Source organism: Oncorhynchus gorbuscha, linkage group LG18 (assembly GCF_021184085.1).
Source record: "Oncorhynchus gorbuscha isolate QuinsamMale2020 ecotype Even-year linkage group LG18, OgorEven_v1.0, whole genome shotgun sequence".
NCBI classification, from domain to species: domain Eukaryota; kingdom Metazoa; phylum Chordata; class Actinopteri; order Salmoniformes; family Salmonidae; genus Oncorhynchus; species Oncorhynchus gorbuscha.
The window spans coordinates 15,794,729-15,822,493 of record NC_060190.1 but is presented as its reverse complement, the minus strand read 5'-3'; the positions used below and the strand labels follow the sequence as shown (position 1 = coordinate 15,822,493).

At 43.7% G+C, this 27,765-nt stretch overlaps 1 protein-coding gene across 2 annotated transcripts; it reads right to left on the bottom strand.

Moving 5' to 3' along the window:
• Positions 1-618: 618 nt before the first annotated feature.
• Positions 619-26,612, bottom strand: LOC124003412 (sphingosine kinase 1-like). Of its 2 annotated transcripts, none has more exons than XM_046311655.1 (5): positions 26,052-26,612; positions 11,270-11,419; positions 6,138-6,232; positions 5,630-5,745; positions 619-4,451 (listed from the first exon to the last, which is right to left on the bottom strand). In XM_046311655.1, exons 1-5 carry the CDS (start codon positions 26,476-26,478, stop codon positions 3,536-3,538), a joined length of 1,704 nt encoding a protein of 567 aa, XP_046167611.1. In that variant the 5' UTR covers positions 26,479-26,612; the 3' UTR covers positions 619-3,535. The 2 variants fall into 2 exon arrangements, with proteins under 2 accessions (XP_046167611.1, XP_046167612.1); XM_046311656.1 differs by lacking the exon at positions 26,052-26,612 and adding an exon at positions 25,556-25,574.
• Between the last annotated feature and the right edge of the window lie 1,153 nt (positions 26,613-27,765).

Here is a 27,765-nt window from a genome sequence, read left to right as displayed (position 1 = left end):
CAGTACTTGCAGCCTTAGTTGTTTCCCGCCAAAATTCTCCTGTTTGCAACCTCTCTCTCTCATGCCCATGTTTCACCACTATTGCAAAAACACTGAAAATAATGTGAAGCCAGGTCAAGAAAACATGGAGGATTTCAAGCACATGACGTTATGTACTATTTTCTGTGTACGTTTATATTCAGACGTATTCATTACTGCGAGAGATTTCCAGCCAAAGCATGTAACATGTTGCTTTAAGCCTTGAACGGACACAGGACTTGACTGTACAATGTGAACATTTCCACAGTGGCCTGTATTGGTAAACTAATAAACTTATGATTTTTAGCCTGATCCCTCTGTACAGAAGTCATGACTATACTATAAATACATATATTTAACAATCTTGAGCTGTCGTGGTCATGTGAACGCTTGGGACATATGTATACATTTGCAGTTTCTCTTTTTACAGTTCCTTTCATTATGTTAAGACCTGTTTTAAAGTGATGCATTAAACTTTGCAAGCAGTACCATGGTTACAAGTTGTCGCTTGTGGTGGTTTAAAGTTGGTTCTACAACAGAGTAGTGTTTAGTTGACCTCACTTAAAAGCACAATCGTGTAATTCAAAAGAAACAAGAAAGGTTTTGGTTATCACTTTATTTGATTCAACATTTTGCCAAGTGGAAAAATAGAACTCTGTATTCAACTCAAGTAAAGAACATCAATCAAGATTTATAAAAAGAACAGTTACTACCCCTTCACCAAATACACCTGAAAAACACTGTCAATAAGACAAGTCAAGCAGCAGCAGTAAGACGGTTACATCTAACAAATCCAAGAGTTTTGGGTTCGTACCGGACTGAAGTTCTTTAGCTAGACACCTTCAAATGTCAGCAATGGAGTATATTAGGGCCTGTGCCTGAGTTTTCAAACGGGGACATCTAAGCTGCATCAATGCTAATTTTTTTTTGTTCTTAAGCAAGCACTCAATTCAACTGGAAATGGGTTACAGGAGTTGGTCCGTCCCCTTAGATATCCAATGAGGAAATGAAATATTGAACATTAATAGGACCGGTATCAAGTCTAAGCATCAGTACAGTACACACCCCTCTTCCCACCACTAAGGGGCAACATGTTCAAGGCACACCAAACAGTTTCAGGGGCTCTCTCAATCATTTAAAACCCGTCCTTGTTTCCTTTCCTGCATTGCTCTGATCTAAAATAACTGGCCAGGTGAAAGCAAGCCAGCCTACTGATGAGCTTCCACCATGTTTTCACCAACCAGTGCAAACGAGCAGAGAAAATTAAGAGGGTAAGAATTGTTACAACTGAGAAAGTGCCAGGGGCTGCATAGGCTGAGTAGGGCACAGAGTTTTCTGGTCAAGTGAAGTGGTCAGGAAAATCTCATGACCCAAGCTAGCTACAAGGAATGGATTTGAGCATATATCACACCTGAGCCAAGCAGAACACTCCCGTGAAAATCAGAATTCTGAACAATTTCTCATGGAGGAACTGAAATAAGGCGACTCTTGTGAATCTTGATATTTTCACCTCCATTTCCCCATCCTAATAACTCATTGATTTCCAGCATGCTAAGGGGTGCGTTCCTCTGCCCAGGTGTTGCCGACGACTGCCAGAGCTTACAACTCCTAGATAGGTATTTTTATGTATCAGCTAACCATGTAATACTGTTGCAATCTGTCAGTCGGACGTGGCACACAAGGAGAACGCAACCAAGGTAAGGATTTGAAAGTCATGTGCTGCTGCTCTAAAATAGCAATCAGTAGGGGAGGAACGCCAGATGAGCTCAATCAATTCGGCAGTAGGGGGAGGAATGAGATGAGCTCATGTCCCTGAAAGGGTTAAAAGCAGAGTTAATAATTTTGTACTTTAAACAATGCAAGGGTGCTTTCTTTTGCATGTGGCACAGCTAAAATCACATTTGTCATTTCTTTAAATATGTAATTTTAGTCTTCCCCATCTATAATTATTTAGACTGGACTGATGGCAGGTTTGCAACATCAAAAACCCAGTCATTGCATAATATCACAACATGAAACGGACATTGTTGCATTTTGGGAAGATCTTGTGGCCCAAATGTGCACTCAGCACTCAGTCATATCAGGGGCATTTGTGGCTCCAAAAATATAAACTGAGGCCCAACAACATTCTCTCAGGGTATCCCCCAGTTCCATGACCTCTTATCCTCTAAGGCGAACAAGATGAACATAAACATCTTTCTTTCCCAGTGTCAGTCAGAACCTTATGTTAAACATGATGTTCATTCTCCACAGCAGCGTATCTGTGGAGAAGGGCCGTGTGCCAAGACCACGTCTGTATCCCTATGGGCCCTGTTCAAAAGTAGTGCACTTTATAGAGAATAGGGTGCCATTTGGGATGCATCCCACACAATGCTGGTCCCTCATGCAGCATTTAACAAGTCAATACTCTCCCTCATCCCTCCCTCTTTTCAATCCCCTGACCAATGTGCTGTTTAATCAAGCGCCACCTCTTCCTTTTGTGTTTAAGGCAAAATAATCACCCTCGTTCCCGAGAATTCAGAATCAGTACAGAAGAAGGCTAAGACGAGTGTAAACTCAGGCTAGCTACTGTATTAGCATCACATTAGCCTTAGGTTGCTCTTGTCATCATTTCGTAGTTTATCTTCTCTGTTTTCAAGCTTTATGATAAGGTGATGATTGCTGAGAAGGGGAAGGGGTCTGTACAGTGTATGTGTGTAGTGTAGTGTAGTGTACTGTTGGTGTCAGCTGTAGCTGCAGGCAGACAAACTGGGACTGCTCTGTGGTGCACTGCAGTGTCGAGAAAGGGAGGAGGAGGGGATGGATGGATTGGATGGAGAAGAAGGATGGATGGATGGGGGAGGGGTATGGGGCAAGACTGCAGTTGGAGACCTGATACAGGCACTACAAGTCATCAATCACGTAACCTGGACCTGTGCTACATGCCTTCCTCTGCAGGACAGGCCACAGCACAATAAATAAAGGCAGTGTCGCTCACTCTAGGCCGTTTTAAAGCTAGTGGTTCATGGAAATATGAGGTATAAAACAAGCACATATCAAATTACTTGAAGATACGTCTTAGTATATTTGTTTGCATGTCAATGTAAGGTGGCTCTTGATCGACCTCTCACCTTAGTTCTAGTAATGTATTCATGTCATAGCTTGGAACAGCCAATTAAAGGCCAGTTGTTTGTGCTAGTGGGAAGCCATCTTAGAACAGCCTAAATGCTAATGAATGGGAGATTGAGAACATTGGGCTCTGTAGAAATGAAACGTACCCACTCATTGAACTTTGTGTTCTTGCCTTGCTCCTCCTTCATGGCACATCCAATCCAAACCTTCAATTCAAAGAATAAATTCAGAGAGAAGACTAAAAAGTACATTAATCCCACCTCCCTTTAAGATGTAAGCAGAAAATGCTAACGCTAATTGTTAGCATAGCATCATCCAGAAAATGCTAACTAATGTTAGCTTTTAGTGTAGCATACTATTAGCATAACATGCTAACGCTAGCCATCTATCCAGTGGATCTTGTTAATCATCTAGTGATGAGCCTGGCTATCCCGCCGTGTACCTGGGCCTGGACCGGCCCATACTCCACCACCTCCCCATCCACTGTGATCACCCCTTTTGGCGAGTAAGGCTCCAGCCGCAGCGCCCGCACCCGGGTGTACACCAGGTGGGGGCAGTTGTTGGCCAGGTGGGTGCCCTTCTCCATGGCCAGGAAGAGACGGAGCAGGGCCGTGCGTGATATGCCTGCTCGGACATATATTAGGTGGATGAGGCCGTCATCAAGTGTAGAGTCGGGTGCGGCATACAGGTCCTTTGCCAGGTGAGACTGGTACATGGCCAGCATGAGGACAAAGTCCTCCTCGGGCACCACCACCCAGTCGCTGGGCACCGGCTGGTCCAGGGGCACCAGGAGAGAGTCTGGCGGGCCTGTTAGGGTGGCATTAGCGGACATGGGTTCCCAATTCTTCGCCTTGAAGGCGTTGTTTGAGTTACGGGAGTTGTGAGCTGCGTTCTGGCACGGCGAGTCCTTCGAAGGCCGGCAGAGGAGGGTAGAGGAGCAGAATGCAGACGATGGCGGTTGGCATTGAGGTGACACGCTCGTCATCTCCTCCAACGAGACTGACGATTGCCTATCTTCCTCCTCTCCATCCACCTCGTCAACCGGCAGGTATGCCAGGCGGCCCTTATACACCCTCAAAGATGCCAACCTGACCAACGTCCCCATGGTGAAGCGGGCGGCGCCCACGTGGCGGTACTTCTCGCTCTCCACGTCCACGTCAGCCACAAAGCCCCAGGCCAGCGAGAGGAAGGAGAAGAGGCGGGTGGGGTTGGAGGGGCTGGAGCCCAGGTGGACAGAGGCCAGGTCCATGCGAGACACCAGGCCCTTACACAGCAGGAAGCCACAGCTGACCAGCAGCTCCTCGCTCGACACCGGCTGGGCCCTGTCAGGGGGGAGGATAGAGAAAGAGGGGGGAGAAGGAAGAGGAGGGGGGAGTTAGCGGTAGACACGACAGACAAAAGACAAGCCCAGCTGGGAGAGGGGGTTGGGGGGGGTGATGGGGTAGAGAGGTCATGGGACCACCAGCCCCACATCAACCACTCAGCCTGCTGTCTTTTCTCCTCTACACCTCAGCCTATTAGATAATGACGTCTCAATAGAGTTCTGTAGGATTGGGGTCACGTCCATATGGCAGCATATCCATATTCAGCGTGTATTCATGATTCATCCTAGGCATTAGGCTCACCATTCAATAACAACCATTGATTGGGGTCTCTGTTCGGCTTTCTTTTATCACGTTTTTATAGTCAATAACATCGTACCATTTTGAGCTATTTTCTTAGTCACTGAAAAGAGAACTGGGGTGTAGTATCTCTTAACAACCAGTAGAGGGAGTTCTAACTATAAACTATTAGAGACATCCGATCCCACTGCTCAAGGCAAAACTGACCCGTTTTACCGTTGTGTCCTATAGCCTACAGTCCAAACAGATCTGGGACCAGCATATATACATAGAACAACCGGTGATACAGTAAGCCACTGTTGATCAAAAACAGAGCAGCAGATAATATTCTGGATCCCCTGCAGGGCAGAGAGAACAAAACAGACTCTGGGTCCTTCCTCTCATTGTGTGGCAGGTTGACTGGGGCTTCTGGTGGGTGGGTGGGTGGGGGGTGGCAGAGATGGACAGAAAGGAGGGCATGCTGGTAGTGTAATTGTGATTCATTGTGTTGATGTTCTGTACTGTGGTAGTTAAAGAATGAGCCAGCAGCAGTATGTTTGTTCTCCACTACTGATTCTGGGGATTTACTCAATACAATATGTCAAACATATGGGCAGTAGTAGGCCCTGTGCTGGTGTATCCTTCTTTACGGTCTTCCTGGAAGTATGTTTCTCACACAACTGGATAAATTGGTTGTCAACTAATTATTCCCTTCTTTGAGATAATCACTGATCCAACATGGGAAACATCAACGCAATGCATTACTTGACACAAATAATCATGCCTGATTGAGTACCTCAATGGAAAATGAGGGGGGAAGCACGCATTTTCCAAAGTACATTATTGGGACTAACTGCTGCTAACTAACTGCTACATGGTGGTCTTGGTGTGTCACCCACCCAGAGTAGTGGTGTATAGAGGCAGCCAGGGCGTTACCAGAGCCCCCAGGTAGAATTCCCAGTGGGGTCTGGATGGCCTCCTCCCAGTCCTCTCTCTCCATCAGGCCATTCACAACCTGGGGGGAACAGATAGAGCAGGGGTCACCCAACAGCCAGAGAGCCACCAGATCTAGGGCCACTTTCACAGACCAAAATAATGCCTGGTCTAAACGAAAGTGCACTTTCAGTGGAAACTCTCCAAAAAATAATAATAATAAATAAATAAAATAAAAATAATAAAATAAATAAATAAAAAATAAAATAAAATAATAAAATAAAAAAAAATCGGTGCATATACAACAATATGCAAGGTCAGGCAGAACCACGGATCTCAGCAAACTGGGGTTTGAGGTTTAGAAGTTAAAAGGATGCCATGTTGGCACCAGAAGTTCCAAGACAGTTACTAGGTCAAGTAAGAATGCAAATTTGAATTCTTGTCGGGAATGGATTATTGTATTTTGTACCTCACCTCAAACAGCAGTCCGTCCCCGGACATGATGACTAGAGCACCCCACTGTGACAGGTCAGCCTCTCTCACCAACTCCCTGGCATGGTTCTGCCGCTCTGAAAACAGACAAGGAAGAAGAGTACATTTACACGTGTTTAGGTGTGTGGCTGTAAAACCACTGTTTGTGTGTTATTGTAGTGTCAAAATCCCTCTCTTTTGTAGTTGTGAGACCTTCCAATCACTTCGGGAATGAAATGGGTGTGTGGTTTGACAAAGTGCGGAAATTTGAGATGGAGAGGACAAGGGCAGGTGTGACCCTTCAGGGGACAAACTGTTGTGAATACAATAGCTGAACAACAAAACACAGGGAACATGGAATGCAGACTACACTGGAGGTTGGTGGTAGAGGACAACTGATAGGCCACCTACAGTACCAGGCTCAGTGGAGGCTGGTGAGGGGAGGATGGCTCATAAATGTTGAACGGAGAAAATGGAATGGCAAACCCACGGAAACTATATATTTGATGTGTTTGTTACCATTCCACCAATTCCGCTCCAGCCATTACCACAAACCCGTCCTCCTCAATTAAGGTGCCGCCAACCTGTGACCAGGCGAGCAGCACATGTCTTTAGGGCAGAGACAGTTGATATGCCACCTTAATGAAATGCAGTATCACATTGCAAATTAGATTAAAAGGCCAAACTACGTTATAGGGCCCTCCATCAAATTAGACTGGGGCAATCAGCAGATTGTACATTGCGACAGGAGTAGGATAACGTTTCATTTATGATGCTGATCAAAGGTCAGATTTCGTCTTTCTCCCCCAATGGTTAAGGTTGAGCTTAGGAGGGTAAGCTGATCCTAGAACTGTATCCATCATTCCACTAGGAGAAGGATTACGTTTCCCCTAGCACTGACCTAAGGTCAGTTTTGTGTTATTTCCCTGTATGGTTAAGGTTATGCTTAGGTGAAGGTAAACTGCTCGTAGAGCTGTAATACATTTTCTTTAGGGGGCAGTAGTCTATCAGTGGATGCTGCTGAGGGGAGGACGGCTCATGATAATGGCCGGAAGAGAGGAAACCACATGGAAACCATGTGTTTGATACCATTCCACCAATTCTGCTCCAGCCATTACCATAAACCCATCCTCCCCAATTAAGGTGCCACAAACCTCCTGTGTAGTCTATATATAGTACCATCACCATCCTGTACCATCACTGTTACTTTCCAATCGCACCTTTTATTCCCCTACATTTCCCTAACACTCTGCCGGGTTAATATTAGTAGCACACTCTCAGAGAGAAGCGCACACACACACACACACACACACACACACACACACACACACACACACACACACACCCTCTCTCCTCAAAACACATTCTTTATAAAAGGCCAGACTGTCTAAGAGTTCTTTGGTTGTAGCCACTCAAGCTTAACAGCATAAGCCAAGTCTTTCTTTCTTCCCCAAGGAATCTTATCTTTACCTCTCAAAGGCTGTGTTTACACAGGCAGCCCAGTTCTGGTCTTTTGACCAATCAGATCTTTTTCATAGCTGATCTAATTGGTCAAAAATATCAGAATCGGGCTGCTTGTGTGATCTCAGTGCCTGTTTGCACAGAGATACTGAATAGTAGTGTTTCCCAACTCCGGTCCTCCAGTAACCCCAGCAGTGCATATTGTTGTGGGCCCCTGACAAGCACACCTGATTCTACTTGTCAACTAATCATAAAGCCCTTGACAAGTTGAATCAGGTGTGCTTGTCCAGGACCACAACAACAATATGTACTGCTGGGGGTACTGGAGGACCGGAGTTGGGGAACACTCTTGTGGATCTCTATGCTCCCTTGTTTGTCCTTGCGTCTGAAACCCACTGACAGCAATAGCCTCTCTCTCTGTTTCCTTTCCGTGTATGTAGTCTACAAGACAGTAGTGTGATTGTTCGCTGCGTCGTTTTATGCTGGTCTTGACACAACAGTAGAGCGCATTCCCCTCTGCAACATAGCCTCAGTAATCGGATGCCTCCCCCGAGGCCTATGTCCCAAATGGCACCCTATTCCCTACATAGGCCATGTGGTCAAAAGCAGTGCACTATGTAGGGAATAGGGTGCCATTTGAGATGCAGAACCTTTCATACCTTTCATTCATTACCGTCTTGCTGGGCCTGAGAACAGTATACAGGCAAATCAATTTCCCTTCATCAGTCTCCTCACGTGACATTTGCATGTGCAGAGGCTGTGAACACAGTGTGTGTAGGTAGCCAGTCAGTGTCAAGACGGAAGGCAGCGCAGCTGGAAAATATTAGGAGGCTGGTTCCTGCGTAGGAGATGTTGATGTTGTTTACATCCTCCCTTTACTGTTAATGGGGATAGCTGAACGTAGCTGGGGGGGGGGGGGGGGGGTGCTTTTAGTCATTTTTACGAGTGTTTGTTGTGGTGATGGGTTGGATGGTCTGGGACTGGGCGCAGTGCAGTACTGTAGTGTAGCTTGACTGACCGGCTCAGTGGAATGTGGAATGAGACAATCATTACACTGCTCCTTTTTCTCCATACTGGCCCTGCGGTGGAGGTGTGTGTGAGTTTGGACAACTATCCTGTTTTCTACAGTGTGTGTGTGTGTGTGTGGACAACTATCCTGTTCTCTACTGTGTGTGTGTTTGGACAACTATTCTGTTCTCTGCACTGGGTGTGTGGGTGTGCATGTGTCTCTCAGGGTTGGTCTCAGGGCAACCATTGTTGTCCCTCTAAAGAAGCTACAATTTGGACTCGGATTCCAAAAAAAGAAAGAGAGCGAGGCTTAACCTCCAATGCCACCATGCAGTTTCATGTCCCCAGACTCCCCTCGTTCCTTCTCACTTTGCTTCACTCTCCTTTCCCTGTCCCTCTCCTCCCAGTCACTCTCTCACTGACCCTGCCTCACACAAAAGGAGGTTCCAAACCCATCTCACACTAGGGTATATACAGTATGCTGCTGAGTAAGGACACAGACATGACAGACATGACATTTAAAAAAAGGACCATTTAATGTTCTAGGTACGATGAGGACTGCGCCAGGGATCCATAATGCACACTGACAGTAATAGCAGGGATCCTTTTCTTTGCAGGTGACTACTTGTTCACAAAGGCTACGCTGTGTGTGTGTCTATCTGGAGACTTTGGGTCAACAGAGGTGGAGCAGAAGAGGCAGTGATGTGTGTGTGTGTGTGTGTGCAGATAAGTCAACCAGGTTGGGAGCTGGAGGACACGCTGTGGCAGCTTAGTCAGCACCCAGGGACAGGGATGTAGAACTAGTAGAATCACCTCACCACACGCTCTCCCGCCCTGAGACCAGGCCACAGGGCCACAGGCTATAGAACTCACTGTACTGTTTTGAAAACCAACCACAGCTAGGTTACAACGGCACTGGAAAGATAACATCCTGCAACAGATTCGCCTAGGTCTCAAACTGACAATAGTAAACAGTGGCTTTTTCTACTATCTTGTTTTCTGGGCCACAGGCTATATTATGGACATGTACTGTTCTATTCCAAAACCACCACAGCTGGCACTGATATAGATGGGTCACACCTGCACTAATCTCACTGGAAAGACTGTCACTGGGAGAATAAAAATAAGAAGATGAACATCCTGCCACTTTCCATCTATTAGGGTGTCTCTCAATAAGGTGGCTTCCTTTCCTTGTATAATTACTTAACCAGGCAAGTCAGTTAAGAACAAATTCTTATTTACAATAACGGCCAAACCCGGGACAACGCTTGACCAATTGTGTGCCGCTCTATGGGACTCCCAATCACGGACGGTTGTGATACAGCCTGGAATTGAACCAGGGTCTGTAGTGACACCTCTGGCACTGAGATGCAGTGCCTTAGACCACTGCGCCACATGGGATACTTTTCTTCTTCGTCTGAACTGACAGAGAGAAGGCGTCCTCATACAATTGATCCTTTTCAGAGAGAGAAACAGAGATCCATTGAGACCCTTGCGCCAAGCCTCCTCCATGCCCAGTTGCCCAGTCTCCCTCTGGGCAGTGGACTCATCCTTCCCCTCCCTCTGGCACCGCCACACAGCCAGGGCTCCAATAATGGGCCTGTCCTCGCTCATTAGCGTCCCCATGCTAACCGTCCGCTAGGCTAGCACAGCTCTGGCCCTGCCTCAGTCTCACTGGATTAGCACTGAGAGCCACTGATATTTTTCCTTTCACATTGACCATTTCAGCATGGTTCCAGTAAACGGATTACCAGGCCAGCCAGTACAGCTTGGCTCGGCTGGACTCTTTAGTGTTAAAAGGGGTAGCAATGGTGATGCAGAATCTTTGTTTGCAAACTAACGCCTGCACAACCCGTCTTACTCTGAAAAGTGTTGGCATCTACCTGTATGGTGACTACCTGTCTTTTCTTTTTTTCTCTCCAATTTTAACATATTCAGCATTTCAGAATGCGTTCAGAGGATTGCTCTCTCAGTTTTGGGAAAGGGATTCATTATCTTGCCTGTTCTCTGACACTGCAGTGATTTAAGAACAGAGGGAGAGAAACTCAATAGCCTGAATGTAGGGCTTCAAAAGCTACATCTGGGTCATATTCATTAGGCCCCAAACAGTGGAAAACATAGTAGAGACTGCCTAAACGTGTCCAACAAGAAACTTTTAATTTTCACTTGTAAAGCATTTTGCAAAGGTGTGCCCTAATGGATATGACCCATTTGATGAGCTTTGAACCAGAAGCCTAATTCAAAACTAGTACATTATCATTACAATGTCCCCAGACTGTGGCAGCACACATGACAATGATTACCCGATCAATGTGGCTAATAAGTTACCCCCCCCCCCTACACACACACACACACACACACACTATTCTTATCCAGGCTGCATCACATCCGGCCCGTGATTAGGAGTCCTGTAGGGTGGCACACAATTGGCCCAGCGTCATCCGGGTTAGGGGAGGGTTTGGCCGGGTAGTGCTTTGACAGTCAGATTATTCATTGACCTGTCATTGCAGGTGTTAGTGTAGGATATTGACCTGTGATCACCTGTGTGTCAGTGTATGCACATGCATTAACTCAGCAGAGATTACGTGTGTGTGTGTGTGTGTGTGTGTGTGTGTGCGCCGTTTACCTGCGAGTGTGTGCATGCACTTACAGTACGCTATACTCACCAGTGATGACCAGAGTGTGTGGGACACCGGCCTCGTTAAGCATGTGTTGGACGTGTCCGGTGAAGAGGCTGAGGGCCTGGCCCTTCCCACTGTGGGGGTTCACCAGTAGCATGACGCTGCAGGGACGGTGCACCTCACTGTAAAGCACACCTACAACAGAGAGATGCACGGACAGAGATTATGACAGATGTTAGACCTGCTATTTTTGGTGACCTTTGCAGAAAATCCCACAAACACAGAATCCCATACAAAGACAATTATAATGGGAACATTTTAAATCGCTAATGTTCATATTCAGATTAGAGTGTTTGACACAATGTTTAGCTTAATTATATATATTTCTTCCCCCTTTCCAATGTTCTACTGAAGGTGAGGGTTGATGGTCACTAGACTTGATGCTTAACGTTATGGATTATTCATATGTCTGTTGATAGTGATTGACGCCAGACTGGATGTACAAGGATCGAGGACACACTGATTCTGTTGCAGCAGACAGTCATTGCATTTTGTGTTTTACTTCCTAAAAGCCTCTCGGGCTGCTGTTATCAGAACATTTGGTGCTGTCTGATTAGGACAGCAAGGGCCCGTCTCCAAGAGGCCAGTTAGACATTTTATTTGTTTCCGAGCTGTGTGTTGTGTCCCTTGTTGCAACTTGTAATAAACCAGGTAGATTTCTGATTGACTCAATCTGTGACTTCTCTTCTGTTACAACAATAGGCAATGGAGAGAGAAGCTTGAATGATTAATTATTACTATTACGTGAATTCAGAGTTTTTCCTGTTCATGTTCCATGACCAGGCACTATAACTAGGGCCCTGAGTTTTTCCTGTTCAGGTCACATTGGTGGTCAGGAAAAACTCCCATCCCTTATTTCTAACATTAATCTTCAGACTATACTGATGAGACAAACACTCAGAACTATGACTCAGGGCTTCTTTGCCAATTATTAACTTTCTGCATCAGTCCGCTCTAGCTAAACCATTCTGGGAAATTAAGGTACTTTAGTCACGGAGGATGGGGAAGCCAGGTAAACAAGTTTGACAGATGATGAACGACTTGAATGACTTGCTATGGGTGGAGAACAAGGACAGTGCTTTGGATGCTTCCTGGATGAGGTCATCCACCAACATCTAACCTAATTGGCAGGATGTGTTTCTCTAGACGACCCCACGTCTACTGGAGCTACTGTCAACATATATCGCAGACTACACCATTACAAGTTAGGAAACACCACCTTTCAGAGTTATAGTATCTGTACTACTGCAAACAGTGTATTGCAGTCCAGGGTTGTGTCCCAAATGGCACCCTATTCCCTTTATAGTAGTGCGCTACAAAGGGAATAGGGTGCCGTTAGGGACACAGCCTCTGACAACACAGGTTAGATTATGAAACACCACCTATCAGTACTGTAGATATGTGGTATCTGTGGAGTTTGGTCACAGGGCTTCGACTTAGCGTAACAGGGCGTAAGATGGAATGGGGTGTGTCTACTGTAGGTGCCTTGTCACAAGGCAGTTGAAGTGACAACGTGTTTTCTTGTGTGTTTGATAACACATGGCCTCAGTTAACATAGCCTTCCTACTTTGCTTGACGTATACTGAACAAAAATATCAACTCAACATGTAATGTGTTTGTCCTGTGTTTCGTGAGCTGAACTAAAAGATCCCAGAAATGATCCTTAAGCACAAAAAGTGCATTTCTCTCCATTTTTGTGCAAACATTAGTTTACGTCCCTGTTCGTGTGCATTTCTCCTTTGCCAAGATTATTCATCCACCTGACACAAGTGGCATATCACACAGCTGACTAAACAACATGATCATTACACAAGATGGCACCGACAGATATGTTCGCCTCGTTTCGAGTCCTTAGGAAACTGTAGTATTTTGTTTTTTAATATATTATTTCTTACATTGTTTCCCAGGAAATCTTAAGTTGTATTACATACAGCCAGGAAGAACTATTGGATATAAGAGCGATGTCAACTTACCAACATTACCGCCAGGAATACAACTTTCCCTAAGTGGATCCTCTGTGTGGACCACCACCCAGGACAATGGATCTAATCCATGAAGCTGACCCAAAACAACGGCACCGCAGAAGGGGCAGACGGAGCTCCCTCCTGGTCAGGCTCCGTAGACGTGCACATTGCCCACAGCTCCCGAGTATACTACTCGCCAATGTCCAGTCTCTTGACAACAAGGTAGACGAAATTCGAACAAGGGTTGCCTTCCGCAGAGACATCAGAGATTGTAACATCCTCTGATTCACGGAAACATGGCTCTTTCGGGATATGTTGTCGGAATCGATTCAGCCACCAGGCTTCTCCATGCATCACGCCGACAGTGATAAACACCTCTCTGGGAAGAGGAAGGGCGGGGGTGTATGCTTTATGATTAACGACTCGTGGTGTAATCATAACAACATACAGGAACTCAAGTCCTTCTGCTCACCCAACCTACAATTCCTTACAATCAAATGCCGGCCATATTACCTCCAAAGATAATTCTCGGTGGTTATAGTCACAGCTCTGTACATTCCCCCTCAAGCAGATACCACAATGACCCATAAGGAACTTCACTGGACTCTATGTAAACTGGAAACCATATATCCTGAGGCTGCATTTATTGTAGCTGGGGATTTTAACAATGCAAATTTGAGAACAAGGCTACCTAAATTCTATCAGCATGTTGATTGTAGTACACGTGGGGTAATAATCTAACTTCTGTGATGCATACAAAGCCCTCCCCTGCCTTCCCCACGACAAATCCGACCACAACGCATTCCAGACAAACTAAGAACTCTTTGCCTGCTTTGAGGATAATACAGTGCCACCGTTGCGGCCCGTTAACAAGGACTGCGCCCCCTCTCCTTCTCTGTGGCCGAGGTGAGTAAAACATTTAAAAACATGCTAACCTTCACAACGCTGCTGGCCTAGACCGGCATCCCTAGCCACGTCCTCAGAGCATGTGCAGATCAGCTGGCTGGTGTGTTTACAATCATATTCAATCGCTCCCTATCCCAGTCTGCTGTCCCCATATGCTTCAAGATGGCCACTATTGTTCATGTGCCCAAGAGGCAAAGAACTGAACTAAATTAATACTGCCCCGTAGCACTCACTTCTGTCATCATGAAGTGCTTTGAGAGACTAGTCAAGGATCACATCACCACCACCTTACCGGCCATCCACTTCAGTTTGTATACTGCCCCAACGGGTCCACAGATTATGCAATCACCATCACATTGCACGATCACATTGCACAACCCCTCCCTGCGCAATTGGGTCCTGGAATTTCTGACGGGCTGCCCCCATGTGATGAAGGTAGGAAACAACATCTCCATCTCTTCGCTGACCCTCAACACTGGGGCCCCATAAGGGTGCGTTCCCCCTCCTGTACTCCCATGTTCACTGCGTGGCCATGCACGCCTCCAACTCAATCATCAAGTTTGCAGACGACAACAGTAGTGGGCTTGATTACCAACAACGATGAGACAGCCAACAGGGAGGAGGTGAGGGCACTCAAGAGTGTGGTGTCAGGAAAATAACTTCTCACTCACCGTCAACAAAACAAAGGAGATGATCATTGACTTCAGGAAACAGCAGAGGGAGCACCCCTCTATCCACATTGAAAGGACAGCAGTGGAAAAGGTGGAACGTTAAGTTCCTCGGCTTACACATCACAGACAAACTGAAATTGTCCACCCACACAGACAGTGTGGTGAAGAAGAGCCTATGCCCTCCCAGGCCCGCCTATGGCTGTGCCCCTGCCCAGTCATGTGAAATCCATAGATTAGGGCCTAATGAATTTCTCAATTGACTGATTTCCTTATATGAACTGTAACTCAGTAAAATCATTAAAACTGTCCAGATCTTTGCTCAGTATAGATAAAAGCTTTGTAGAGGCCCCAAATACACTTCCATCTAAAATACATGTTAAAAAACATCCTCACACAAAATATAGGTTGAAGCAACATCACAAATTTGCTAAAAGAGCCACACAGTTTTTCATGTCTCATTCTAACCACATACCAACAATAGTGTTTTCGGTTCATTCCAAGTTGAATTCACGTTTACCACTTTAATATCAACCAAATCGGATGTTTATCTGATGTCTTTGCCTAATGGGACGTCCCTTTTTTCCCTGAGAAAAAAAAGTGTTTCTATGAAATGTGGACCCTTTCATAACAAGTAATGAAGTCCTGGGAGGATGGAGACGGCAGGGCCCTCATTTATAACTGTCGTGTAATGAAGTCCTGGGAGGATGGAGACGGCAGGGCCCTCATTTATAACTGTCGTGTAATGAAGTCCTGGGAGGATGGAGACGGCAGGGCCCTCATTTATAACTGTCGTGTAATGAAGTCCTGGGAGGATGGAGACGGCAGGGCCCTCATTTATAACTGTCGTGTAATGAAGTCCTGGGAGGATGGAGACGGCAGGGCCCTCATTTATAACTGTCGTGTAATGAAGTCCTGGGAGGATGGAGACGGCAGGGCCCTCATTTATAACTGTCGTGTAATGAAGTCCTGGGAGGATGGAGACGGCAGGGCCCTCATTTATAACTGTCGTGTAATGAAGTCCTGGGAGGATGGAGACGGCAGGGCCCTCATTTATAACTGTCGTGTAATGAAGTCCTGGGAGGATGGAGACGGCAGGGCCCTCATTTATAACTGTCGTGTAATGAAGTCCTGGGAGGATGGAGACGGCAGGGCCCTCATTTATAACTGTCGTGTAATGAAGTCCTGGGAGGATGGAGACGGCAGGGCCCTCATTTATAACTGTCGTGTAATGAAGTCCTGGGAGGATGGAGACGGCAGGGCCCTCATTTATAACTGTTGTGTAAATTTCACACAATTTCTACATGCTCCATTTATAAAAAGTCTGTGCACGTACAAAAATATAGAGATGTATCGATATTTTGCAGTGACTTTTTCAAGCTAAACATGTATGTATGCTGCCTGTCCGCACACTGACACATTCTACAAGATTGATTGTATATTCAAACAATTTAAAAGTAGGCTAAATGCTACAACCCACACCCCCAGACAAATTGTTCTTCACTATTTTGTTTATAAATACACTATTGGGGTTCTATGTCCTGCTTTGGTGGGCTCTGAGTTTAAACAGACAATGATATTACGCTCCCATCACACAGCAACAGCTTACCCATACTGTCAAATTACAGTACCAGTCAAAAGTTTGGACACACCTACTCATTACTCACTTCAACCAAAGGAAACTACTCCGCTACATTATATTGTCAGTTAAATGATACTGTCAGTTCAGGGATTATTGAGAGACGGGACAATCTCGACATTTCTTCACAAATACTTTTCAAAATATTAACAACATTTGAAATACACAGTACCAGTTAAAGGTTTGGACACACCTACTTCTTCTTTATTTGGACTATTCTCTACATTGTAGAATAATAGTGAAGACATCAAAATTGTGAACTAAACACATATGGAATCATGTAGTAACCAAAAAAGTGTTCAAACAAAGATTGTTCAAAGCCACCCTTTGCCTTGACAGCTTTGCAGACTCTTGGCATTCTGTTTTTTTATTAATACAATTTTCATCATATCCCCCATTTGCACATAATACATGTCAGCTTGCAATACAATATTTAAACCCCTCGAAGATGTGTGTACGCATGGTCTAGAATTTGTGGAGAGGTGAACACATTCTCACATCAGGTGAATGTATTATAAATTTAAACTTTTGCGTTAAAAATGGCACACAGACATTTTGGGGTTATATTTTGTACTTAAGCACGGTTTATAAATGAGGCCCCGGGGCAGTGCCCTCATAAATAATTTGGCATGGACCTGTGCCAACCCAGCTGGCAAGGGCCCCAACCATGCTGTGTTTTTGCTTCATCATTACCCACGAGGCCCGCTTTGTCTGGACCCATTGGCACTTCCTCTTAGCCAACCCTACCCATTCCCAAACATTCCTTCATTATAAACGGGCTGTGGTTGAGAGTACCACCTCCACCTACGGTCTTAGTTGTCAGCAAGATGCAATGGTTAGGGTCAGTTTTTTTCCAGGTGAAACTGGTCTCTAGCTCACCCGACCACGAAAGCACTTGGCCCTAGTTATATTATGGCCCTAGGATCCTACAGCCTATAACTAGGGTTTGGATGTTTTCCTGGTCATATCAGGGAACATCCAGTATAACCCATCATCAGCTAAACAACATGGCTCATTGCCATATGACACATCAAGAAGAAGCCAACAAAGCACACACGCAAACAGAGAGAAATAAATTAACAATCTGGGTTTCTCTAGAAATAAACTGACATTGCTCATTGTGTTCACCTCCCCACAATGGCTCTTTTGTACCCCGGGGAAAGCCATGGCTGCATTTCTATAATCATCATTGTGACTAATGAATCATGATACTAGATGTTGCTCTCTGTTTGTTTTGGCCTGGTGTGGTCAGAGGTCTGAACAGATCTGTGCCCCCTTAAACAATCACATCTGAGCATGCCCAGTGGGCACTGAGGTAACACAGTAGTGTGGGGGCGGATAAAGTTGTAACACCACTTGCCATGCCCTTAAAAAGGTCATAAACGTGTCATCCTTATCAAAGGTCAAATCTCTTCATCTTCACATTGTGTGGTTGCGACATGTACTGGTAGCAGTACATAAATCTATAGTCCGATTGTTATCTGTTTTAGTCTGTTGCCCTTGGTTAAGTAGATAAACACTGATAGTATTTATTATGCCAACAAAAATACCATAAAAAAGGCAGTAGACTTACTGTAGACAGACGAAGGCAAATGGGCCATAAACAATTATTTGGGATGGTTAAAGATGCCACTAAAAGGCACTTTCCAAACCGATTACTGTAGAACCATATTGACAGTGGTAAACCAAACGACTCCGAAGGAACGCTTGCTGTCTGACCGACATTTCAACTGAATTCACTAGTGCAGTGATTAAGAAATGTCTCATCTGTAGACTTCCAAACCTAGAGAAAAACCCCATAAAGAGTATTTGTCTGGTCTACGCCTAGGATGGCATCTTAGAATGGCAAACTTGCACAGTATTGCGTGACAGATCTCGCGACTCAGTGAAGTGTCTGTTCTCGTTAGACATGGAAGACGGAGCATTTGTTTATTTATCAGCTAACGCTCTCCACTTTTCCTCGAAACTAAACTGGGTGGCTTACAGCTTCAATGAACTATAGAAGATGTTGGTGTAGGGTGAAGTTGCCCCTAGACACACTGATCTTGGGTCAGTTTTCCCTCTACTGGTTAAGGTTAGGATCGGGGGAGAGGAAGCTGATCCTAGATCTGTACCTAGGGGAAAGTTCATCCCTGAGCAATGATGTTCATATCAGGGACAGGCAGTGAAAGACTGACGACTCACAGTTGGACTTCCTTGACTTTCAGTTGAACATCCAACAAAAACATTCTTTGAATTATGCATTAGCTACTTATTCTAATGTCGCTACTTTGAGTGTAGCTCAAATTCTCTATTTGTGGAGACTGGGGAGGTATGACACAGCGTTAATTGCGGCTGAATGAGCCTGAGATGGCCTAACTATCTTTATAGGAAGGAGGGGGAGGCAGGGTGCCAGGTGTTTTATACACTTGGCTGGGCCCAATATGTATTTCTGTCTGCAGTCTATGTGGTTATGAATACCTGATGTGGCCATTCCCCCCCCCCCCCCCCCCCCCCCCCCCTCTCTCTCTCATTGTGTCGCTCTCTCTGTTCTTTGAGAGTTCTGTCATGGGGGAGAGGATGGGGGGGGGGGGGGTTCTGCTACCACTTCACTTACTCAGGCTCAGTAGTTTGAACATGCATCTTTCCTCCCTCCCTTCCTTGGAGTAAACCCTGATATAACATGGCCAGTGGTGTAAGCAATGCAGGGGCGTGCTTGCTTACACCTATCTGACTGTTAGATCAGCGATTACTTTAAAGTAGGGAGGAAGAAAATATGCATTTTAAGTCTGAGACTCTTTAAGTCTTCCTTAAGAGGACCTCATCCGTCACCTATTAGCCTTTCAACACTTTGGCTCGGCCACTTTATGGTCTCGGGCCAGACGTCACAGTTTCATAGCATCTACCATAATATTTTTTACTATTTTCTACATTGTAAAAATAATAGTGAAGACATCCAAACTAGGAAATAACACATATGGAATCATGTAGTAACCAAAAAGTGTTAAACAAATCAAAATGTATTTAATATTTTTCAAAGTAGCCACCCTTTGCCTTGATGACAGCTTTGTATACTCTTGGCATTCTCTCAACCAGCTTCACCTGGAATGCTTTTCCAACAGTCTTGAAGGTGTTCCAACATAAGCTGAGCACTTGTTGGCTGCTTTTCCTTCACTCTACTGTCCAACTCATCCCAAATGATCTCAACTGGGTTAAGGTCTGGGGATTGTGGAGGCCAGGTCATCTGATGCAGCACTCCATCACTCTCCTTCTTGGTCAAATAGCTCTTACACAGCCTGGAGGTGTGTTGGGTCATTGTCCTGTTAGGAAAAAAATGATGGTCCCACTAAGCGCAACCCAGATGGGATGGCGTATCGCTGCAGAATGCTGTGGTAGCCATGCTGGTTTAGTGTGCCTTGAATTCTAAATAAATCACTGACCGTGTCACCAGCAAAGCACCATCACACCACCTCCTCCATGCTTCACGTTGAGAACCACACATGCAGAGATCATCTGTTCACCTACTCTGCGTCTCACAAAGACAAGATGGTTGGAGCTAAAAATCTCAAATTTGGACTCATCAGACCAAAGGACAGATTTCCACCGGTCTAATGTCCATTGTTTGTGTTTCTTGGCCCAAGCAAGTCTCTTCTTCTTATTGGTGTCCTTTAGTAGTGGTTTCTTTGCAGCAATTCGACCATGAAGGCCTGATTCACGCAGTCTCCTCTAAACAGTTGATGTTGAGCTGTGCCTTTTATTTGAACTCTGAAGCATTTATTTGGGCTGCAATTCCTGAGGCTCGTAACTCGAATGAACTTATCCTCTGCAGCAGAGGTAACTCTTAGGTAATTCTTTCCTGTGCAAGTCATCATGAGCCAGTTTCATCATAGTGCTTAATGGTTTTTGTGACATCACTTGAAGAAACTTTGAAAGTGCTTGACATTTTCCAGATTGTCTGAACTTAAAGAAATGTCATTTTTCTCTTTGCTCATTTGAGCTGTTCTTGCCATAATATGGACATGGTCTTATCAAATAGGGTTATCTTCTGTATACACCCCCTACCTTGTCACAACACAACTGATAGGCTCAAATGCATTAAGAAGGAAAGAAATTCCACAAATGAACTTTTAACAAGGCACACCTGTTAATTGAAATTGCATTCCAGGTGACTACCTCATGAAGCTGGTTGAGTACCAAGAGTGTGCAAAGCTCAAGGCAAAGGGTGGCTACTTTGAAGAATCTCAAATATAAAATATATTTTGATTTGTTTAAAACATGATTCCATGTGTTATTTCATAGTTTTGATGTCTTCATTATCATTCTACAATGTAGAAAATAGTAAAAATAATGAAAAACCCTGGAATTAATAGACGTGTCCAAACCTTTGACTGGTACTGTATATTTTGATTGACCAAAGTATCAGCTATCACACAATGTAAAGGAACAACCTCCTAATTCTTATTTTCTTTTTCATAAAATGCAACTAACCGGATTTGTCAATTCTGTCAGACACAATAAAAGGCCTTTCACTTTTACATTTATTGTCCAAGGCCTTGATATGTTTAAGTTTAACATTAGATTATTCAAATATGTAATACAAATCTCCAAACTTATGTATGTTTTATAGCACTATATCATGCTCCAGGGCTAATTCTGTTAGCATTTTGGCCTTTTCTTAGCACAGCAAATACGTTAATAATTTAAGAATATGTTGTAGAACAGTGAATAAAATATATATATATATTTATATTGACAAAAAGATAGATCATAAAGGGGTTAGCCATTAATGACGGAGTTGACAAGCCAATGATGGAGATAACAAATTCTCAAAATACATATTTTTGCAGATAAAAATAAAACCTCTATACAAATATTTGTAAAATATAGAAAATTATTTGAAAACCCCCAATAAAAATAACAATTTTATCAGATCTTTCAGCACTCGTTATATATTTTTTTAATTTAGTTTTTTTTCCCTCTGGAGTTGACAAATTGCATTAAAATTCATATCCTATCCTAATCCATCAGTAAGCTGGAGTTGACAGTTTATGGTTGTGACAATGGTGATTTCAATATTGTTTCTTTAAATCTATCAAAAGTAGAAAGCTTTATAGACCATGATTTGTGTTGTTGCACTACATGTAAATGAGGACATGAGGAAGGGGTCCTCTAAGTGTTGATGACCCTGTTCATTCATGGTTCATTGAATTGACCAAATCTCCAGACACATTTTTTAGGAATCGCAGTTTTAAAATACATTTTGTTTAAAGTCAGAGAGTGTTATTGCAACAGACTACACAAGATCCTTTTTAGTCAATATTCATTATTGCCCGTTTTAGAATATTAAACACTTTGAGAGTTTTAAATTGGGAGACTTTGCTCTGGACAAGGGCATTTCTGTGCATTTTGCCTAAATTAAATTGAATAATATTTAAAATATTTAGAAAATTACAAATGCAAAATCTATCCCCTTGTAAAATTCAACTAAATGTATTTTTTAATCTTATAATAATAAATACATCCAACTATAAGAATTCCTACGTTACGTGATACTGTAAGTACATAACCTACCATGATAAGCTCAACGCCAACATACTCTTAAATAGTACAATAGTAACAAGCCAAGTTATGCTTAATGATTGCATGTACCCATCAATGCATTCTTACACATCAGATGTTGGTCGTTCTAAATCTGGACAAACCCCCATTAGGAGAAAAGCCAGCTTCCACATTAAAGGATTCTAGATTATTATCACCCATTTGGCCACTAGCAGCCATAACACATATCTAAAGTATAATATGGAGAGGGACTGGGCGATATATCGTGAATGCCAGTACACAGTTATGAAGAATACACATACTGGTAAAGATTTTTACAATACAGTCCATAATTACATTTTGATGAAGTGCTAAATAAACAAAAAGTTCTACAAAAAGTTTTGCCCATGTTTTGTTGATCATTAAACCATCAGAATGGAGAAAAACAATTAAAACCACTTAAAATTAATGTGTTGCCATGCACTGCCCATAAAACATATTTAGAACTTTTGTTATTCAGAAACATCAAATATCGTGAAATACCGCCATACTGTCAAAAATATTGTGATATGATATTAATGCCTAGCCTTAATATTCAATGGATTTGTCATAGGCTCGCACATCCACTAAATGTAGTTAGCTTAACTGTCTGCATTTGTGCTGGTAAGATACAAATCAGATGTGTCTTGTGTAGGCCGTCATTGGACACCTACATAAACAGTCCCTCATTAACCCAAATGCATCTTATCTATGTCTGATGGTACCTCACCAAGACAAACACAAATAGAATAGCCTTGTACACAACATTGTGGCAGTGTGTTTGAGCGAGTAAACAGATTCTGGCTGAGTTGAGACTCAAACCAGACCAACCACAAAGGGTGTGGAGGGAGGAGATGCCTGGTGTGGTGATTTGTTCTCAGAGAGAGAGAGAGAGAGAGGGGGAGAAAGAGAGGAGAGCGAAAGAGATTGAGAGAAAGATGGGGGAGAGAAAAAGTGGAAAGAGAGAGAGAGAGAGAGAGAGAGATGAGGGAAAGATAAAGAAGGATAGAGAGAATGGCAAAGATGTAGATGGAGAGAGAAAGAGGGGTGTTAAAGAAACAGCATAAGTCAGTGAGAGACACTGAGTGAGAGGATCTAACCACCGGCTGTCACTCTCCTCTTGAGTGGTGTCTCCTGGGTATTTTCGGCAGTGGGGTGAGATGGGCGAGACAGCTGAATAAAAAAAATGACTCCGAAGTAAAAACACTACGGATTTTTATAACCTGTAACTGACAAGACTTTCGCAATTGAGGCTAAACTAAACTATCACTCAGATTTAACTAAAGATGTGCACCTTACATGCTTACGGTACATTGTCTGTAAACATACAACGTAACGTAACAGCAGATTATAGCCATGATACTTTACAAATAAAGCTGTGTAGAGGAAGCTGGCTATCCACCATAAAAACCCACAACCACATAGTGAGAGACTGCCCTTCTCATGGACTATAATAGACCATTTTGGTCTTTGTTGAAATGTGGTTCAAGCGTTGTGTCATTAGCCGAATAGGGAACACGCAAAGAACACAGCAAGCCATAAACAGGCAAGGACATTCACTTTCTTTTCATTGCTATGCAGATGTAATTAAAATCTCATTCAATGTGATGTACATTGTTCTGTGAAGCCATGAGGGAAAAACACCGATACAGATTCTTATCAACATTATTGAGTGACAATGACATTTAGCTGATTTTCTGACCAGCTTGTGTGTTGTAATTCCTCTTTCTATCATCTTCACTGAGTGGCCTGAAACACTAAGCTGCTGTGAGCCCAAGGGTCTAAACAGGGAAGGCCCCAGAGAGGTGTGTGTGTGTGTGTGTGTGTGTGTGTGTGTGTGTGTGTGTGTGTGTGTGTGTGTGTGTGTGTGTGTGTGTGTGTGTGTGTGTGTGTGTGTGTGTGTGTGTGTGTGTGAGAGAGATGGTTTTAGTCAGAGGTCTTGACAGCACGTCAAGGCTCATCTTGGAGAACGTCCGACAAGAGTCCTCAGGGAAAAGGACTGCTGTCTCACTGCTGGGGCCTCCCGAGTGAAAAAAAAACACAAACTTTCCATCTTCCTCTTTTTCTCTCACATTTTCTTCTGCTTCTGAAGCAGAGGAACAGATGTACCTATGAATACAGAGAACTCAATGCTACCTATATACTTAGAAAAAACAATAACTACAAGCTGAACCGTGGCCCTGGGGAATAAAAGATGTCCACTGTTTACAGAGTTATCTGTGGTATATTGATCCGTTTCATCCAGGATCTATAATATCCGATAACGTACAATAGTATATTATTACTCCTCATTGATTTCAATGTGTGTAAGGATGTCTATATAAATACAATATGCTGTCATCCTAGTATTAAATTAGATATGCTATGTTGTATGATTACACCCGGGTTCATTACTATATCCACATTCTCTAAATGTGTTTTGTAATGCATGCTGTTGTCCATGCAGTGCATTGTGGTTTGTCGAAGGGGCCACTGGGTAATATATTAGTAATGGTATTGAGTGTGCTGGAAGTGACCTGCTTTGTTACTGAAAGTAGAGGCCCTTGAGATGTGTGACAATGATGCCCGTCTTATTAATTCTCCTCCCTTGTCCCAAATGGTACCCTATTCCCTACTACAGTGCACTACTTTTGACCGGATCCCATGTAAATGGGGTGCCATTTGGGACGCGGGATCATTTCACACTACATATGTACTGTAATGACATGGGTGCAGCGGGATAGAAGACCATGTTGATTTACAGGCAGATGAACAGACAGTAAAGCTTCCTAAAATGGTATGTTGTTTTATGGTAATGAAATGGTTGTGTAAACATTGAGGAGATATCAATGTCAAGTTTCAAAGGCAACTATAATATCCATAGTACAGTATCTTGCAAAGTTGACTTCTATCTCATCTCTCCACTATCTTGGCTATTGGACAGTTTGATCAGTTGTAGTTAGATTGTGCAGCAGCCCACTTCTCCCCCACCATTAGAATTGACGGCACACAGGCATGAATTCATGTATCGCGTCAATAGAAATACCTCACTTTGCTGAGGAATTTCTATAGCTCACATCCCTTGATAAAGCCTCTATAGAATTCCCAGCATCTCGGTTTATAGGCTACCTTCGTCTGTTAAGTTAGTGTGATTGGATGACTAAGCTATAGACTTACATAGCACTTCACTTCTGGAAGGAACAACCTTTTGTTCGCTGATTTGTTAGCATGGCTACAAGGTAAGAGACAATGATGTGGGTTGACCCTTGTTTCTGAACCTTACAATTAAAGTGCATTATTCCCACTAGAGTAATTATAGATTTATATCCCTTAGCACTCATACCTTTAATAGGCCTATTGTCTAGATCAGGTTTTAACCCTAAACACCTGATTCAATTTGTCAACTAATCACCAAGCCTTTGACTAATTGAATCAGGTGTACCGGTTTAGGGTCAAAACAAGGAGAGAAGCATGTCGTAAAATCCTGATCTGGATGTTGTTTCTTCTCTGTTAGTATTTCTCTATTAGTTGGTTTAGGCCAGGGGTATTCAACTCTTACCCTACGAAGTCCGGAGCCTGCTGGTTCTGTTGTATCTGATAATTAATTGCGCACACACCTGGTGTCCATGTCTAAATCAAAGTTTTTTTTTTTTTTTGGGGGGGGGGGGCTGGATTCAAAGTCCAGAGTTGAGATTGAGGGGGGTTAAACTATTGTTATTCTAGATGCTGTTTTGTTGTTACTTTGGCCTGTTAAATGTTGCTTAGTGAACATTCTGTAATTTGAGTGTCAGTCTGACCAGTCCTATTGTTTTATTCATTTACAGAAATTAGTTTAAAAGGTAATAGAATAGCCTGAGACAGTTGACACCGATAAGAGAGGAATTTGCGCCACAGCAGTAGATTAGATTATGCAAAGACTACCGTTCTTCCTATATCAACGACTAAATCATGTGCGCAAGACAGGCATGCCAACTTGATAAATAACACGAATGTGATAAGCACACACAGCACTTTCCTAAACCACAAAATTATACGAAACTATATGACTTGCTCACGATTTCTCAAATGTTGTTGACGAACAGAGCTCTCCCGGATGGTGCCAGCCCATTTCTCTGCCTCCTCCAGGTTGGCGCGTGGGTCCTGGAACTGGGATACCCGAAAGCACTGCTCGACTCGCTGCCTGGCCACTCCAGAGCTCATCCATCGTCTTTTAAAGGGGTAGAAATAGACCGAGAAGTACGCGTCCGCGTTGTCATCTGCGCTGAAAGCCCGGCAGCCGACACAGTCCCTCAAGTTAAAAACCACCTTGCTCCGTCCCGCAGGTGTTGACGTGATCTTCTGAATGGTGAGATCTCTCTCGGTTAAACTCACCGCGTACCTCACCTTTCGGTTGCCGGTGGCTGTGAATTCCCCGTACTGCATAACCTGGGTGATTCCTTTGCGATATGGTGGAGGGTCCGATTCGGTTATCTTCGGGTCCATCCTGCGCGCAGAGGGAGGAAGGGACGCGATCCGCAGACCTGCTTGCGCGTGATAAGGGAATGCACACAGTCAAATACCCGCTGAAGAAGCAAGCGGTCTGCTGGGCAAGAGACTGCGAGTGATTTCAACGCTATTAAGATGTTTTCCCTTTGAAAAATAAGTGTCAGATCGCTCTCTAGTGATAGAATTGAGGAACGACAATTAAAGCGTTGTGCACGGCGCCTGTAACTGTCAACGAAAATGCTCGACTAGATTTGCGCACGAAATAAGATATAACATTTTTTTTACAGTACATTTCACATGGGACCTGTCCATTAGTTATCATGTTAAGACTTTTTCATCAGGCCCTGTTTACAAAGTGCATGACCATTGTGTCATTTCGAAAGAATGTAGCCTACGTGGGCTTCTTTCTCTTCGCTGACCAGCGCACCAAGGGCGCAGAAAGTGGAGGGCAAAGCACACTTGTCAGTAGAATCTCAGGGGGAATTCCAAATTGGTCTAGTCTGAAGAAGTGTCAATTTTTAGAAGACTGTATTAGGCTACTTTGAACCCATGCGTAAAACTGGGCAGCCTTGCCATCTATATGGGGCGGCAGGGTAGCCTAGTGGTTAGAGCGTTGGCCTAGTTCAAATCCCCGAGCTGACTAGGTACAAATCTGTCGTTCTGCCCCTGAACAGGCAGTTAAGTTAACCCACGGTTCCTAGGCCGTCATTGGAAATAAGAATTTGTTCTTAACTGACTTGCCTAGTTAAATAAAGGTAATATAAATATACAGACTAAACGGAACATGTTCCCAGTCCTGAAGTTATTTCTGGGAATAGAAAGCAGCAGTCTGACATTCATCTCAACTCTTCATCCCAAAATGTATTATCTGCGGTCTGTGTCTACAGCGCGCTCTCTGGAAGAAGCTGAGCTTGTGTTGTCACCATTGTGGTCCACCACTAGAACCAGAAAGAGGGAGTGGAGGATGCTGCCACTTAGTGCGGCATGCCAGTGCGTATCATAGGTTATTTTAATGTTTTGGTCAGTAAACGCCTCCGTGGCCAATGTTGCTTTCTCTAGAAATGAATCGCTAAATATCAATTTTTCAGAAATGTTGGTATTTGTATTTCACATATGCCTCACTCTCAGAACTCTCAGAAATAAGTAGACTAACAGGTTTTACAATCAATTAACTACATTTTAAATAAATGCATGTGCAAATGATACTTTTTGATATCAATATTTAAAACATTTCTCAATCAAAGTAATTTGAAATCTGTATGTAAAACATTTAGATTTGATATT

Excerpts from the sequence above, each read along its gene's own strand:
- LOC124003412 (XM_046311655.1), bottom strand. The coding sequence starts at position 26,478 with ATGGACCCGAAGATAACCGAATCGGACCCTCCACCATATCGCAAAGGA. Across the intron at positions 6,233-11,269 it reads ACACACTCTGGTCATCACTG|AGCGGCAGAACCATGCCAGG; the intron begins GTGAGTATAGCG and ends GTCTGTTTTCAG. Across the intron at positions 5,746-6,137 it reads GGGACGGACTGCTGTTTGAG|GTTGTGAATGGCCTGATGGA; the intron begins GTGAGGTACAAA and ends TGTTCCCCCCAG.